The sequence below is a fragment of the Manacus vitellinus genome, unplaced genomic scaffold (assembly GCF_001715985.3).
Source record: "Manacus vitellinus isolate BGI_N305 unplaced genomic scaffold, ASM171598v3 scaffold_10_pilon, whole genome shotgun sequence".
NCBI classification, from domain to species: Eukaryota; Metazoa; Chordata; class Aves; order Passeriformes; family Pipridae; genus Manacus; species Manacus vitellinus.
Window position 1 is genome coordinate 5,534,558 of NW_021938838.1, and position 17,233 is coordinate 5,551,790.

Here is a 17,233-nt window from a genome sequence, read left to right on the forward strand (position 1 = left end):
TTCTGGTATTGGCAGAACAGTCGATAAATAAATGCCTGGAACATGAAAAGCAGAGGAGGGAGCAGCTCTTCCATAGGGCTGTGGGAGTTTATGGGATCATTTGGCTGTTGAGCATCTTGGAGGTGCACAGGGCACATGGGAAGAATGTTGGTACAGCAGCCAGGAGGTGATGATAAGCTTCCTATTTCATAAAGGTTTCTTTTGGAATTAAATTTGAGTCAAGCCAGGGGATAACTCAGCAGATGAAAATGTCAAGGAAAAGACCCCAGTTCATTTGCACTGATATAAATCAAAAATAACTTTGTTAAAAATCTATTTATTAATATTTTTCCACATCTCTATTATCTTACGTTACACCAAGGATATGTGTATACAATACAGAAATTAACTCCCTTACATATTTAAATAGTACTATTCAAAATGAAATTGTATCAAAGAAAAATACACAGGCACTCATAATTATACATATATTAAAATATCTCTCTTTGCTTCAGAGCAGCACATTTAAATAGATTTCAGCTTTAAGAATGTATGTACTGTCAGCTCTTAAAGCATTCATTTGCTTTTATGAGCCTGTAATGCTCCTGCACTATTATTCAAAGTGTCATCCCAGAATCATGAAGTCAAAACTTGCCAGAAATTACCACATATCCAGTATTGCAGTGTCTCCACACGCGGTAACTGGGACAGAAGATGAAATGAAAGTGCTTTATAAAGTTTGCCCAGAAAATTGAAAGTCATCATTTATACTCTGTTTCCACACAAGTGCCTTATAAATGGTTAACTAGTTTTCAATAAATCTTTCATAAATGTTTAATTGAGGGTCACTGGGTTGATTCTAATTATGGCTTATAAACATCTGTAGCGTGGTTAATTTATAATGCAATTTGTAGCCTTGCACATAGATTTCCCTGCTTTAGGAACAGGCACACAACCAGAGAATGAAAAATTCCCTTCACTGCTTTTTGCTAATTACTTTCCAACCCCTGGACTTTGTAGCATCTCCTTTCAAACCCTGATGGAAAAACACCTTCATGGCCTACACAGAACAGCTTGGAGGGGTTTTTTACCCACTGCCCAGACTTTGGAATATCGGGGAACAAAGCATTAGTTTAAAAGGGAGATTTTGGGAAATGAATTATAACAGCACACGCACATTGTGTTATTCATGATGGAACTTTTCTTCCTGTACACAGGAATGTTTTTTGTTCTGGAGCAGCAGGAAGTGTCTGTGTGTGGAGCTCCAGTGCTATACACAGTGGATTCCATAAATGATCTGCCACAGAACATTTATCAATTTATTTCCTCCATGTAAATGTGATAAAACCCCTCTGAAATTAGCATAACTAGGTCGTTCTGCAAGTGGGATGCAGCTGAACGATATTATGAACTACTGCTAAGATTGTTAAATTGGAATAAAAACTTCAGTGGTGCTTTTCTACAGCTTCTACAACCTCTTAATTTTAGAAAAGAAAGAACTGATTTATGCACAAATCTAAGCAGAGAATGGCAGCACTTTTCATTTTATTAATGCAGAACCCAGGTGTGAATGGTGCTTCTAGCAAAACTCTCTCATTTCCCAGCCAGAGGAGGGAATTTTGGCTCAAACTGTGCTTCAGGCAGCAGAGGGAACCTATTCCAGTTGGATATAGGCACTTTAGTTATTCAGCCAGCCTTTGTGTTGTATTTGTATGCAAAACATCAGAATAGCCAGTTTGTAATTGTCATTTTTGCAGAGCAAATAAAACACTGGTCAGTAGGGCCACGGTATTTCATGGTACAGGAAACTGAAATTTCGGGATTTCAAGTCAAACTTAGTCTCAAACCATGATTGTTCCGAGGACAGAAAATATCCCTGATATCTGAAATAGAGAAATTAATGTTTCTCTATAAGATCTTAATGTGTATTATTAAATATATTCTATTTGAGCCAAGTATTTATGTATCTTTTAATACAGGTGGAATTTAATTGAACAAGGAAAGTCTGAAAAATTCAGAAAATATATACAGAGGAAGTCACATATCTGACATCTTTGAGAACATCCTTCTGTTACCCCCAATTTTTTTCACAGTGCTCTTGGCACCTGCATTTCTGTGCTTTCAGCAGCATAACTTATTTGTCACCAGTTGTGTAGTTCTAAAAGTCAACACTTGCATGAGTGTACATGATTTTTTCTTTCAATTTTTAACCAATATTAGTATTCTGCCTCATTGCAGTGTAACTGAGAAACTTGTAAAATGTGCCATCTTTTATTTGCTTTAGCAAATTGCCCATTTGGTTTAATTTGTAGTTGCACTGTGTCAACAGATCTATTCAGTGCAAAGAAGATCATTATCAGATCTGGTTGTTATGGGCTTAGAAAGCACAATATGTTTAAGAGAATGCTGCTGGGATTGGTATCAATGGGTGAGTTCAGAAGTGGTGGAAGTGCCTGAAATGACAAACTATTCTCTCTTTAAAGTAGTACATTTGAATAAAATAGCACATTTGAATAAAATAATACATTTGAATAAAGTAGCACATTTGAATAAAAAACACAGTGAACTCCTGGAGAAAAAGAGTTTGCAGCTCTTTAATATGTGTTTCTGGTAGTGTAATAAAATAGAGAATAACTTCATTTGACATTGGTACATGTCATTGGAACGCCTCTCTCCTCTCAGGCTTCCCAGATCTGTCATGAATCTATGATTTAAGCTACAATTTTTCAAATTTGACATGTAATCCATAGATACAAATCATTGTGGCTCATTTATAACTGTCACAGGGCTTTTGCTGCAGATAAACAGACATGAAATAATTACAAAGATATCAAAGTTGATAAGTTTGGGGGATTTTTGTTTGTTTGCTTGCTTTTGGTTTTTTCTCTTTAGCAGGGGTTAAATTTGAGAGGGTTTTTGGAAGTTACTGGTCTTGCCAAAAGTCAAGGAATTTACAGTATAGCTGTAGTAGGGGTCATGTGATCCTCAACTCTTGAGTTTATATAAATATCATATGTAATAAATATATTGATGATCTCATCCAGCTGAGAAGGGTATGGCAGTGTCAGGGAAGGACAGCAGCAGAAATCTTGGAGACCAAAACTGTGACTCAGTGCTGACCTTGACTTGTTGGCTGCCAGGGAGATTTACAGCTCACATCCATAGAAAGTAGGGTTTCATATAAGTTAGTGGAAAAAACAAACAAATAAATCACAGGAACACAAGGGGCAGGAAGTAAAATATTTCTTGATTTTTTCTAACAAGTTTTGCATGGAAGAAATCCCCTCAGGCTCTCCGAGATTGCATCCTGGAGGTTGATTTCATTTGGAATTGTCATTCTTCCACACACCTTGAACCAGGGCTCCACCTGAAATTACGAAAGAGCTGAGGCTGAGGGGAAGATTTATGGAGGTATTTGACAAATGGTGTTTACAGGTTGCCTTTGAACTCTGTGGTATATTGCTATTGACATTTTTAACACTGGAAATTGTGAGGGCAGATGTCAACAGCGAACCCAAGGCAGGGCCCTCTCTGTCTGCTCCCAAGTCCTGTTTGCCTTTCAATTTATTTCTAACAAGGAAAGGTGAGGGGTGGAATGGACAGTCACCTGTTATGGCTCCATCCAGTGCATCCTTTACACGGGTCAGACCCACCTTCTCCCCAGAAAACAATATTTCGTTGAAGTCCTGAATTGAAAACTTGAATTTAAAGTGTGTTCAGATTGAGGGTTGTGGAATTTTACTTGGTGGAAAAGTAGAAGGGTGTCACCACTTGAAATCTATTCCTGGATCTTCTTTCTTGAGATTATACAGCACTGAGTGATGATTTCTGGGAGTTTTGCACCTGAGAAAGAATATATGCATATGTATAAATGTACTTGAGCCAGCCTGTGGCTTAATGACATTGTATTTGCACAAAGCTCCACAAATCTTTATGATCTCTAAGTATCCAATTGCTGACAGTGATATATCAGGAGCTGTTCTGTGCTTAATTATTAATTTTACATCAAGGAGTTCCACAGTCAATATTTACATGCTTTATGACATGCAGAACCTTTTCCATACTCATATTTTCTCTGCAGGGACATAATGTAGCCCTTTCAATACTAAATCAATTACACACAAAGTTAAAATAACTTGATTTGTTGCTTAAGGTCCTTTCCCAACATGATGCATCAATTCTAAGGGAGTAAGAACAGTGATATCATGGCCTGCTGCTAATCCTTGGAGACCTGCAAGGGTCAAGGGTCAGTGCAGACTGGGAAGATGTGCAGCCCAGAGCTCCCTGCAGCCCTAAGTGGTCATGAACTGGAAAAGGGAAAGTGCTTTGGAGTGTGTGGTACTAGAACAAAAGTGCAGGAGAATCATTTTATTCTAACCCAGTTTTCCACATCTGTTGTGATGGGCAGAATTAACAGGAGTGACATCACCTATTTTAAGTGCCCTGGAGTTTGATGTCTTTTCTGAGTTAGATCTCATCCAGTTAATCACTTCTAAAGATGCTTCATCTCACTTGTCCTAAATTTTTGGATTAGAATGGGATGAACTGCATCCAAAATTGTCACTCCCTCTGCAGTGACTATTAAGAAACTTGAAAGACTTGACTATGAAATAATCTGAGCCTAAAGTGGTTGTAACTGAGTGAAATCAATCACAGGATCACACTGTCCAACCCCAAATTTGCTGATCTAAGTGACTTAATCAATGACTTAATCCAGGAAAGAATATCAAGACCTGTTTGAAAACATACATCACACACTCCAAACTGTATTATTGTTAAATGTATGAATAGAGTTTTGAAACCTGTGATTTATATAAGATGGTTTCCAAGACCTGCTTTAAAATCACAGAGCATACTCTTTCAGCATCTGAATCCTTTATTAAATCAGCTGTAGTGGCTCTAAAATATAATTTAACCAAAAAGATCATTTGGAGTATGGCTGCAAGGATTTCTATATGCAGATATTCAATCTCAAGATGGGGAAAATGGCTGAAAAGCATTCCAGCTTCTATTATTCTGGAATGCTATTAAGGAATGAGTTGTATGCCTTGATTTAGAGGCTGACCAATTCGAAGTGGAGGTTTTCAGAATGACTGACTGTGTTTATCCTTCCTCCCTGTGGACTCCTTAACAGTGGGAAGCTGTTGAACTTGGTTCAGAAGAATGTATGGGGGGAAAATGAATCCTTTTTCAGGGAAAGAATATCTTTTCAAGACATACCTTATGATCCTCTATGAGAATTTGTTCAATACTAACTTGGAGGCTTTAAAATATTCAAATATTCTACTTCTGTTTGTAGTTTTACCAGGCATTACTGCATCTTTGATATGAAAAGTGCAATTCTTGGGATGCAGAACAGGGAGAGTAGTTGCCCAATTTATTTATTGGGTGCAGCAGTGAATTCTTTATGAAATATTGCTTGGGCAGGATGAATTTTATTAACTTCAACAGGGCAGACAGTGAGAGACCAACCAAATAATTTATCCAGTAGTTCATAGGCAGGAGGGGGGAGCAAGAAAAACAAAACTCACCTAAAAAGAACCTGTATTAAGATGGAAACACTTATCCCTCAGATAAAAACTCTCAGATGTTTAATAGATCAAATGGCTGGGACTTGACTACAAAATCAATACAAAGATGAAATAATACATTCGAATTAAGTGTGTGCTCTGGTTCCTCCAGATGAGGCTGGAAGGTATGTAAGACGATTTACCTCCTCATTAGGATGTCTGATTCTTCTTTCATCAGCACTGCTTTTATAATATTGAAGCCCCCTTGGCTTCTGTGGGTTAATTTGGGATTGGTGCAGACGGGGAGAGTCACAGTGACAGAATCACAGATAACAGGGATGGGGGTTTCAATTCCATCCCCACTTTGTAGCAGGAGATTAAAGCCCAACCAGCTCATATTAGTTAACAAGGCAAAGAATAAAGAGGAGAACTTCCAAGGTGCAGTAACTGATGCAGTGGATGGAGGTGCATGATCATTATCTTGTATTCATATGAAGAAAAACTGATGCTTGTACAAGCTGCTGGCAGCAAGAAGAAAAAAGGCTCTAATGCAGGACAGGCACGAAATAAAGGCACAGATCATCCTTTTGCTTTTCTCTTTCATTTCACATAAACTGAAGTGAGAAATTAGGGAGGTAAAAAGGGAATAAAAGCAATGTAATGCTGTGTATACCTCATGCAGACCTTCAAGGTCATTTCTGTATTCCACAGCCTCACCCAATATAAATCTTTGCTTTAGGAGTGCTGGGCTGAATTAGATCAACAGAAATTCTGGCCCACTGTCTTAAAAAGCATTTCCAATCAGGGCAGATTGACCTAGCACTCAGAGATCTTATTAAAATGTAATATTACTACCTTTTAATCAGGAAGGATGCCAGGGTACCTTACTTGGACATAGAAGAATAGTGGAAAGTGATTTCTGTGAAATGATGACGTGTTTTTGATTAAAGCCCACTGAGACAGGGGAGTGTAATTGCTGCCTTTCTTATGAGATATTTTTGAGCCAGTCAATTCCTTTACAAAAATAGATAATTGGAGGAATGAGATCTTCCATCTATGAGTGTGGCCCTGATCAAAGGATTACTGAAATCTGTGAAAACTTCACCTTCTTAGAAAAATCTCTCCTTTTTTCTGTTGTTCTGGAACAAGTCCTAATACAGAGTATAAACACAGAGTAGTGTTTCTTATTAACCAATTCTCACAGATTTTATTTTTAGTGTTTAAAAAAATTAGGCACTTAGTGTCAATACATACATAATTTTTCTTTTTTTTTTTAATTTTGAAATAATTTTTTGTCAGAATGAAAGGAAAAATATACTTCTCATTTTCATTCTTAAAGCGTTATGAGATTTTAATACATCACTGATTTAAAACTTATGTTTGGAGCTGATCTCTTTCATTCCCATGAATTTTATTTGACTGGTTTCACAGACAGGTTTTCCTTACAGACAGTTCTAGATAAAAAGAAAATATGACTGGCAAACATCTCTGTGTTGGAGCTGATGTTGACATGGGATTTCTCCATTAAAAAAAAATAAAATATAGCAGTCCAGTGTTGCCTTGATTGTGTCTCAGCTCCAAGAGCTCCAAGTGCTGGTAGGTCCCCAAATTCATGGCTTGGTGGATTGCTGGGTGTGAACTGGGCTCCCAGTGATTGCCTGTGCTTTGGTTAATAAGGGCTGAGAGAAGAGTCTCTACTTGTTTTCCTTGCTATCCCTGTAAATACTCAGAATTCTAACTCTGCTCAACAAGGTGAAAGTGGCTTGGAAGAGAAAGATGGCCAGTTCTCTCCCACAAGTTCAGAATGCAAATAATTGACAATCCTTTTTTACTAACCTAAGTGAAGCCTCTGAAACCTCTATTTTCTTTTCTTCATTTGTCTTGATTAAGAATGCCTCCCTGCTTAGAGGCTGGGAGAAACTGGCTATTAACTTCTTCTTTGGAGAGAAAGTTAAATGATTAATCTAATTTTGTCGGGTTTATTTTCTGTCAGGAAGTTTGGGGGAAGCTTTCTACCGCGTTCAAAAGGTAATTTCCCATGGGTGTTTCTAGATATGGAAATTACATCTGGTTTTATTTATTTGTATTACTTTAAAAATTGCTGTCTATTAGCAATTTGCATTGCTCTGGCCAGAACTATCCCACCCAGATAAACAGGGAAGAGCAGAAGAGTGGGAAACTATTAAAGAAAAGGTAAAGAAAAGCTAAAAGAAAACATTTGGCTTGTAAAACAGAGATAAGTGTGGAATATACATTTTTAGTAAGCTCTCTGCTTGACTATAGAGTTTGATCTGCTTTTAAACAGCTCGTGCATGCCTGAGATCAAATTGGAATGATTGCAGGCAATTCCAATTTTCCATGGGAAGTAGGAGAACAGTGCAGGAACCATGTGAGGTGTAACATCCCTGATCAAATATTTCACTGTCGAGCAGTTCAGACCAAAGGGCTCAGGGAAGGAGCAGGAATCATTCCAGGCAGGAAGCATCAACTCTCAGGCTTTTCACCTCTGGTAGTTGTAGAAAAGAGGAGGAAAGAGCTTCCCATCCCTCATGTCCCCAGTGCAGTGGTGTCCTGGAGTTTAGCTGGCAATGACCAACCTCCTCTTGGGATTTGGGCTGGTTTTCTGCACTTGTCATGGTCACAGGTTATGTAGGGATTGTGGGAATTTCTCCTCTGGAGGCTTTCAGAGAAGAAGCCAATATTCCTGTGTATCTTTTCGAGGATGGTCCTGCCTTGTTTTTACGGTGTTTTAATGTCTCATCTAGTCTTCATTTGCTGATTTTTCTGATTGATTTCTAGTGCTAGGCAAACTCCAGAGAGAACACGGGTCCTTTGTGCTTCCTGAGTATGCCTAGGGCTGAATCTTGCTCTTTGTATGTCAAATAGATATTCTTTCACACATAAATCACTGTTCTGTCATGTTCGCCTGCTGCGAGATGTTCAGTGCATATCATCCTTTACATTAAAGCATTTACTTCAAGAGAATGGGTTATATTGCTTTATGAATTATGTTATCTGACATAGAAGATTATGTTATGAATTGGCACTTAGCATATTAGAACAGTGGGACTTTTTATAGCTTATGGTCATGATCCAAGAAGTAATTCATGCCTCTTCTTAATAAACTTCCCTGGTCAAAAGGGAGGCAGACATGAGAGTGGGACATTTTTACAAGGGATTCAAAACTTAGGAAGAATCCTAGTTAAGAAAAAATCTTTGGTGATTTGCTTAAATCTGCAGCCTGTTCACATCTGGAGGAAAGATATAATTCTTTTTCAGCTGCATCTCAATTGTCCTGAGTCCTCTTTCCCTAAACTTGCAATTCCCAGTCCATCTGGAGGGGTTGGAAGTGAACAAGTGGATGAATTCCACATGTCTGAGCAAAGCAGGCTGGTTTGCTGAGGGGGTAACAGTATATTGAGTAGAACTGTGGGAACTGTTGAGGGGAAGGTAGAGTTGTAGCAGGACTATTTTTGCGAGGAGTTTCTTACACCAGCAGAGCTGTCTCTGCTCCTCTCCTCTTATATTCCCCTTATTTCTCTTTTCTGGATGTTTAGATTCACTAAACTTGGTTCAGGAACATATCACAGCACTTTCTTTCTTGGTATTAAAAATTGTGTGTGTTAAAATATTAAACCCTTTTATTTTTTAAATGTGAAAAGCTATCATTTTTTACAAGTGTAGAAAATTTCTACCAACCAGCCCTGTTCCTCTCACAAAACAGCATTTAATAGCTCTGTCACCCCATTTCAAGGTTTCTGTTGTTACTCCTATACCTGTGTATGTTCAGATGAGGGGGAAGATTAATAAGTAGTACATTTAACACAGAGAAAAAACAGCCTATTGCTTCCCCTGGACGGACTGACCACTTGGGAATAGTTTTTATTTTTGAGTTTGACTATAGATACCTGTTGAAAAGAAACTGGCACACCAAAATAAGAAAGCCATCTGAGCGAGGTGACTTTTAGCATGTGTTTTTAGCTGTGTGTGTGTCAGTCAGTCCCTCAAGACTTTTAAACTCAGCACTCAGTTTCCACTAATTTTCTCATAGGGATAAAGTTCTCAGAAGGATTTCCTTGAATTCATACAATTGCCATGAAAATAAAAGAGGAGAAAAAGATCCTAATGGTGATCTTGTAACGGAATGACTGACCTGAGCCCCCCTAAAGAGATCATTTTGTCCATGCAGGGGATGAGCTTTTGGACAGCAGATAGGAAATTAGACTTCATTGATTTTACTCCTCATGGAACTGCTTATTTCATGCTATCTGTAGTCTATCAGTCAAATACAAAGACTTCATGCTTTTTTTTTTTTGTTTGTTTGGGTTTTTTTTGTTTGTTTTGTTTTTTGTTTTGTTTTTTGTGGTTTTATTGTTTGGGGGGTTGTTTTTGTTTTGTTTGTTTGTTTGTTTGGGGTTTTCTTGTTGTTTTTTTTTGTGAGGAAAGACTGCACAGGGTCTAAAATGTAGGTCATCTCAACTGGGGATCACAAGTCTTGTACAACACAAAATCTGTGGCGTGGATTTTAGTGTTATGAAAGGATAAATAACATTCTTCATAATTCCTTGCATCTGCAAAAAGTAGAGCATAAATTTCAGCATATATATGCTACCACAAAATATCATACCTGTTATGGGCTGATAATATACACAATATTTAGGAAACTTTGGTGGGGCTATGAATTTTCCATGTTTTCACCAAACAATTTTACTCTAAAGAAAGAAACCTTCATAGCACTGGAGACAAAGCACAATATACCAAAGGAACATTCGTGTCACACAACTTCAACTAATGCAAGTTCATTTACTGACGTTTCCCACATCAGTGTCTGGCCTGGAGCAGCAGGTACCTGAAAGCTCTTGACAACATTTCCAGCAGTGACAGTGGCTGCAGGAGGGCTGGGGACAGTCCTGTATATAACTCATGTTCTGAGGAGTGAGTAATTCATCCTGCCAAAACAGCTGTGCTACTCACGAGAAAAAAGGTTAAATACCTGTATTGCCAAAGGTTGCCCTGCCCATACATCTTCACTGGCCTGTCAGAACCTTCAGCTGGGAATGTCCCATTATTTCTTACTCAATTTATGTGCTTCTGCCTGCATTAACCCTCTACAGGTAGTAACAATTCTTGACAGTTCTTCATTTCTACTTAACGTTACTGAAGTTTCTTTTGTGTACCAAGAGAAGTTTGTTTGTTATTCATTCCACAGTTGATAGTTCACCAGTGCATCCCTCCAGACCTGCTGGCTGCAGCACCTTGGCATTCCCAGGGTACTGCTCAGTGAGGCCAGCTAAACTAGAGTTTAAAAAGAATTGGCCATACATGTAAATAGACAAAGTGAAGAAGTCCCACAGGGTAGAAAATTATTGCTCCATACAAATATAAATATACCAAAAGCCTGAACTCAGTAACTCTTACTAAATATTTTCTCTGTTGAGCAAGGCCTTCAAGTTTTTAAGAACACACATAAGTTTAATAACCATAGTAGCAATTCAAATGCCCTTGACTGGAACCATAATAGACCTTCCTTCTTATATTTGTTTTGCTTCCCTGGGGCTTGTCTTAAAGTACAAAATGACAGTCAGACATGTAAGTAGTTATGATGAGAACATAATCAGGAGGGTCCTCCTTTGCTGCATTTTCTGAAGGTTGGGCTCTAGAGATACAGGTAATCCTCTTGATTTCTTCCTTCTTTATCTCATTTTTCATTCTTTGTTCTCCTTCTTGGGTTCAAATGTCTTTACTTTTGGAAACTATACCATTGTGCAAATGATTATCCATTTACAGAGGTACAGCTGTGAAGAAGGTGGAAATAAACCTCAGCAATGAAGTCATGTCACTTAGAAAAGTAGAACCTTCCCTTTCTGTGACACATGTAGAAAACATTTAATGTACTGAACACAGAGTAGGGACACACAGAAAGAGTCAAAATAACATGAGAAAACTCCAGTGTGAAGTTTTTGAGCATTGCAGCTCTGATAAAGTTACAACTTATCAGTCCTTAAAATGGATATTTTAATATGAGTATTCAAATTCAGAGTCTTAAGGCTGTAGACTTAAGACATTCATTCACATTTCATCAAGCTAGAAATAGGCCTCACTTCCACTGTGTTCCAGTCTTATTTGTAAATCTAGCAGCTGAATATAGTAAATAAATAAAGGTTAGTAGTAATGTACTCTTGGCATATTGACAGAGAAAAAAAAAAAGAAGAAAAAATGAAAGAAAATAAAAAAGAACGAAATAGAAAGGTTATTAAGAGGTTATTAACAAAATGCCAATGAGTTTTTCCCAAGAAACCATCTGCTCCAATCCCCACAGAACTGTGCATGTGCTGGGTTTGACTTCTTAATGCCTAAGGGGAGCTTTTTGCCAATATTTCCAAGCCTATTTACGGGCCAAACGAGCAACCAACAGGCTGATGGCTGAGCCTCCGGAGCAATGGCCTGGCTGCTGGGATCCGTGTCTGGTCAATGAGGAGCTCTGGGAGGGGCAAGTGGAGGTTCTGAGGGATTCTGGGAATAGTGAAACCACTCAGGAAGCGTGACAAATAAACTCTGAATATTGAGATACAGCAGGACATGCCCACACCTGTAGTGAGGGAGTTGCCTCCAAGGTGTCTGTGCGGCATCGGCACCGCCGGGGAGCTGCTGATTTTGCAGGCATTTCTTCCTCAGCTTGATAAGTTGATATATATTGTTTAACATGATAATGCAGCAAGCTGTTGTTTTGTGGTTTGAAAGCCAGCTGCATTTGATTGATGCCAGGAATGGAGGGATTTGCAAAATGACATCGAATTAGATGTAGTCGGTTTATGGGTCTGGGGAGATGAATATTTTATGAAGAATAAAACTTTGTGATGAAGGAGGAATACTGAGGAAGTGTGCATCTTGAATGAAACTCTTTTGGACTGGTGGATGCTGCAGAGCCTTTCAAAATACACATTTGTGTAACTAGATTTCTAGGAAGGAGATCTCTATATAAACACTCCTTTGTGATGGTCCAACCCCAATTGTGTGGTCATTGTGTGTTCTCTCTATGAACATCTCAACTAGAATAAGAAACATCTTCCCTGAAAATATAGCTACTGAACTTCTCCCTGGTGTGTATTTTAGCTGCTGGTTTAAATCTGATGTGATTTTTGAGGCGTCAGCCACAAATATGGAAGCACATGGGTGATGTTTAAAGAGGTGCAGGTTCTGTATGTTCCCAAACAGACAGACTGTTAATATATTATGACATTCAAAGATAACCCCACGTTTTATGTGCATTCTTCCATCCGTTGTGTGCACTTGTGAGAATGGAATAACTTCTGCTTAAATGTAAATGACACTTTGATGGTAGCCAGAAACCAGTAGCTCAAAACTTTTGACAGAAGCAGCATCAAAAAAAAAAAAAAAAGTGGATCTAATTCTCTCCAGCCTTGCTCCTGGAGCTGGCATCTCTATGCAAAATGAATGTAAAACTCTGAGTTGCTGGAATTTCTTATCTGTATGCACCAAAGGAATGATTGCACGGAACAAGATAATGTCTAGTGAGTTGAAAGGTTAAAGAACTGCAGCTGGCAAATCAGAATCAGATTCAGCCATTGTGTTGAGCCAGTTCTGTGCCAGAGTAACCAGAGATTTGGGGATTTACATCACATCTTAAAAGTTACACGTGCCTTCCACAGTCTTATCATCAGAAATATTTCAGTAGAACTATCTGGGACAAGGGTATAAAGAGGATTTCTACCTGAGCATACATTGTAATAAGATTCTAAATCTCTCCTGAGCATCAACTCATCTAATAGATGAATAATAACAGCAACTGGTACATTCATTTAAAATGTTGTCTGATGTACTTGAGTATGGCATCTTATTAAACTGTATTTTTCAGGAAAGCATTATGTACTGAAACCCATTAAAATTTCACTTGACCTTGGGCACCCTCTAAGATCTCTTGAAGATTTGCCTTTATCCTTATTTATTTCACTGAAGTCCTGTGTTTAGAAGACCTTCATGAAGCACATTATCTAAGATTAACACAAGCAATCTTCTAAAAAACACGATAAAGGTCTAAAAAAATAACACGTGGTGTTGTACTTGTGAAAACAGGGTGAATCTTCATTCCTCAAAATAGAAAGCTGCTTTTTTCTATTTTCCTCTGAAATAGTCTCAAACAAAATAGGTGAAAATATCAGGGCTGGGATCATCTTGTAATACTGGAAAACATGGCATGGTATCCAGCAGTAAGCTTCTTTTGGAGCTGTCTGACCTTTAATCACTGGTGAATAAAACCAACATGCTGTCAGATCTCTGTTATTTTTCTCAAGGGGGTAACTCTGCCTGAAGTAGCAACGAGGCAAAACCTTTGAGAGCTTGTAGTCAAGGTCACCCCAAGAAGAGACAACACTTTGTACTCTGGGAAGCACAACAAAAGAAAAAAAAAAAGGCAGAAGTGTATCTAAACAAGCCAGTTGTGTTTGTTTAACAGTGAACCAGGCAGTTGTTATATCAGCCTGTAAATAAAGCTGGGTTTGTTTTTATTTTTACCACAATATTTTGGGGTTTTTTTTGATTTTTAACTTTGAGACCTTTGGAGAGAATGCAAATTCACTGGTTTTCATTGCACACGAATGATACACATTCCAGTTACTGAGGCACTTCCAATCTGATGTCTTAGGCCTTGTCTGTATCAGAAGGCTTTAATCACTAATACTTATTTCTTCGGTTATTATCTCTGTGCAAAGCAGATAAAATGCTTATGACAGAATTTTGCAGGCTGTGCCAGCCTCTGGTGTGTGCCTGTGTGAGGGAGAGGAAAGGACTTGACCCTGGGATGCAGGAGTACATGTTCCACCAGCTAAGCACAGAATCAGAAGTGGATCAGTCATCTATTAACTGTCATATGGAAGCAGAAGGAGGTTTTTCCTCTGTCCAGCATTTAAGAACCTGTTCCCTTGTTGCACTCTCCAGCAGAACTGTGTGCTGTAGGAATTCCATGTGACAAAACTCTTCTGCCTTGGAAGGACAGTGGGGCTACAGAGATGGGGGTTTCATTGAGGCTGACAGAATAAACCCATACCTCAGTGCAAATTGAACTTAGAATAATGTAGGCTTTAATAATTACAAAATCTCTTATTGACAGAAATGATGCCCAACAAATTTTGAAACTGTGAGACTTTACAGTGAAAGTAAAGACCATTCTCTTATTTCAGAATTTGCTTCATCATACCCATCTGTAGACTTTCTGCCTGCAAAAATTAAAGGGAAAAGGTGCACCTGTAGTTCATTTAACAAATTGCAATAAATAAGGATGATTTCCAAGCAGACATGGGGAGTTTATGTCAGAGTCACATGTCCTGCTGTAAACCAGAAGCACTGGGTCTGTTGTCTGGGAAAAATAATAAGAACACAAGTACAACCTAAATATCAGGTGGAACTACTTAGTGGTCTTGATGAGATAATTTAGATATTGAACCCACCTGGCTCTCACAGGTGAAAGCAGCATCATTTCACCTGGTTTTTGTCCCCCTTTCCCTCAGGAACTACCGTGATGAGAATGACGGCGTTTGATGCCGACGACGCCAGCACGGACAATGCTCTGCTGAGGTACAACATCCTCAAACAGACCCCCACCAAACCCTCCCCAAACATGTTCTACATCGACCCAGAGAAGGGGGATATTGTGACAGTGGTGTCTCCTGTGCTGCTGGACCGGGAGGTGAGTGAAGGCTTTGCTATCACCGGGATCTTCTGGGATGTGAAAAGAGGTTCTCAGCACTGCTGGGGGGGGGATTCAGATGCTTGACTTTGAGGAGTCTTTTAATATTGTTGTTGATTTCTTATTTGGATGTAGGCAGTTGTGTGTTCGCTGTTTGTGAATTTAATACTTGATGAATTCTTGACGTGCTGAATGATGAGGGCAAAAATCTCAGGAATAAGCAGAATTCAGCTTAAGAGTTGCCATCTGATTCTCTGGAAGTAAAAAACCTCCACACCTAATTGTGCATACAGCTTGCTCTGAGATTGCTGTGGTTTGGTGCTTTAAATCCTTTCCTAGAATTTTCTTTTTATGGGTGAATTTAATGGACTAATTAACTTGGAACCCCATGGTCAAAGAAAGAAAATACAAAGAGGAGTAGTAAAGAGACAGGTTGTCTGCATGTGTTTTAAGATGAATAGGGCCAAAATCTATGTTTATTACAGATCATTAACATTAGGAGAGCAAAAATTGATAGCAAAGAAAGCTTAGGTATGACCATTTAAAGCTCAGAATATAATAAAATACACCTAATCTTCTAATATAAAGGTTTAGTTATCAGAATATATGAGATCTGGGCACCAATACAATGATGACCCTAAACAGCTACTCTGTAAATCACCATTTTCTTCAGTTAAGTAGCCCTGGGTGTTCTTAGACTCCTGGAGACAACCAAATTCTTTTCTTATGGGCTGTATGTGCTGTCACTGAACTTGTCCTCTGGGTTGGTTAGATTCATGACTGTCCAATGTTCTCAGTATTCAACCTGTTATTTCTCATTTTAAGCAGAGAAAATGTTGCCTGTACCACTTCCCTTTATCGATGGGTAGTTTTTCTACAGGCTTTTCCAACAGCAAATATTTATTTATAAATCAGGCATAGATTCCAGATGCTCAGTACAGTAAAACTAAGGTCTGGGCCTGTAGGTCTGTGTTTTTAGCCTTAAAGAGATTCCAAATTTTTCATGTTTGGGTGTCTGGCCACAGAATCATGCCTAAGTTAAGGTTTATACAATCACTACCTTTTTTTGCCTCGTGTTTCCCTTCCAAATTTATTGTTTCGGTTCCAAAGCTTCATCCTGTTTTCTACAGTCAGTTTTAGGTATTTTTATTCCTAATAGATAACTATAGCCCAGATTAAACCATTTTACTCAAAATAAGAAAATCAATGGAAGGGAATGAACATGCCTGCTTCTCCCAGTATCTTCCAAAGGTCACTGTGATTCATGGAATAATGATTCTGTCTCTGTGCAAGAAACCTCCCCTCAGTCGAAGGGGTGCTGTGGCTGGGCAGTATATCCTGAAAGCAGGATCTGAATTCCTCATGATTTTTACTAATAGTCAGTTCAATACCTTTACTTTGGGGGTGACATGAGAAGCTGCAGTCTTGTTGAAGCTGCAAAGGAACTTTTGTTGTTACTGCAAACGGTGTGTGTTTTATGAGCCAAAATGTAGGGCTGTGGACAACTTTAACACTAAAACCCAACCACTATCTGCAGGTAAAATCCAGCCTCATATTGTCTTGTCAGGGGAAAGGTTTGGGAAAAAGGATGTTTTCCATTTTTTCCCGAGATGCTCTGTGCTCTCTGCCATATTTGTGGGCTCAGCCTCTTCTCCCCCTTCCTGCTCACTTATGTCTTGTGTGGGAGTTGGTAGTCAGGACTCAGATCTGTGGAGCTGGACAATCATGGTCAAAGATGTCCCTAAAAGCTGATATTGTGGTTAAAAACAGAAGCTGTACAAGTCTAATGATCCTAATCTGAAAAAAATCTGGGTACCAACATAACTTTGATGCCCTATAAGTAACTCTTCTGTATTTCAGTGTAGCTCATGAAACTTAATTATTGTAAAAAATTGTCTGAGGTGGAGAGAATCAGGAGTAACACCTGGAGGAGGAAATGTCTGACTATTTTCCTGATTAGGAAATCAGGTGTCTGCATATCACCAGGCTTGGATAAATGGCTTTTTGGGAGGTTTTGGGCCAGAGGGAGAACCATGTGCCA

General features: G+C 38.7%; 1 protein-coding gene across 2 annotated transcripts in view; it reads left to right on the forward strand.

The window, feature by feature from the left end:
- Positions 1-17,233, forward strand: part of CDH13 (cadherin 13) — a 444,671-nt gene that overhangs the window by 288,443 nt on the left and 138,995 nt on the right. For both annotated transcript variants that reach the window (XM_018083847.2, XM_018083853.2), the window contains exon 7: positions 15,014-15,192. In XM_018083847.2, coding sequence (XP_017939336.1) covers positions 15,014-15,192 — 179 coding nt within the window. The remainder of the gene's footprint in view (positions 1-15,013; positions 15,193-17,233) is intronic.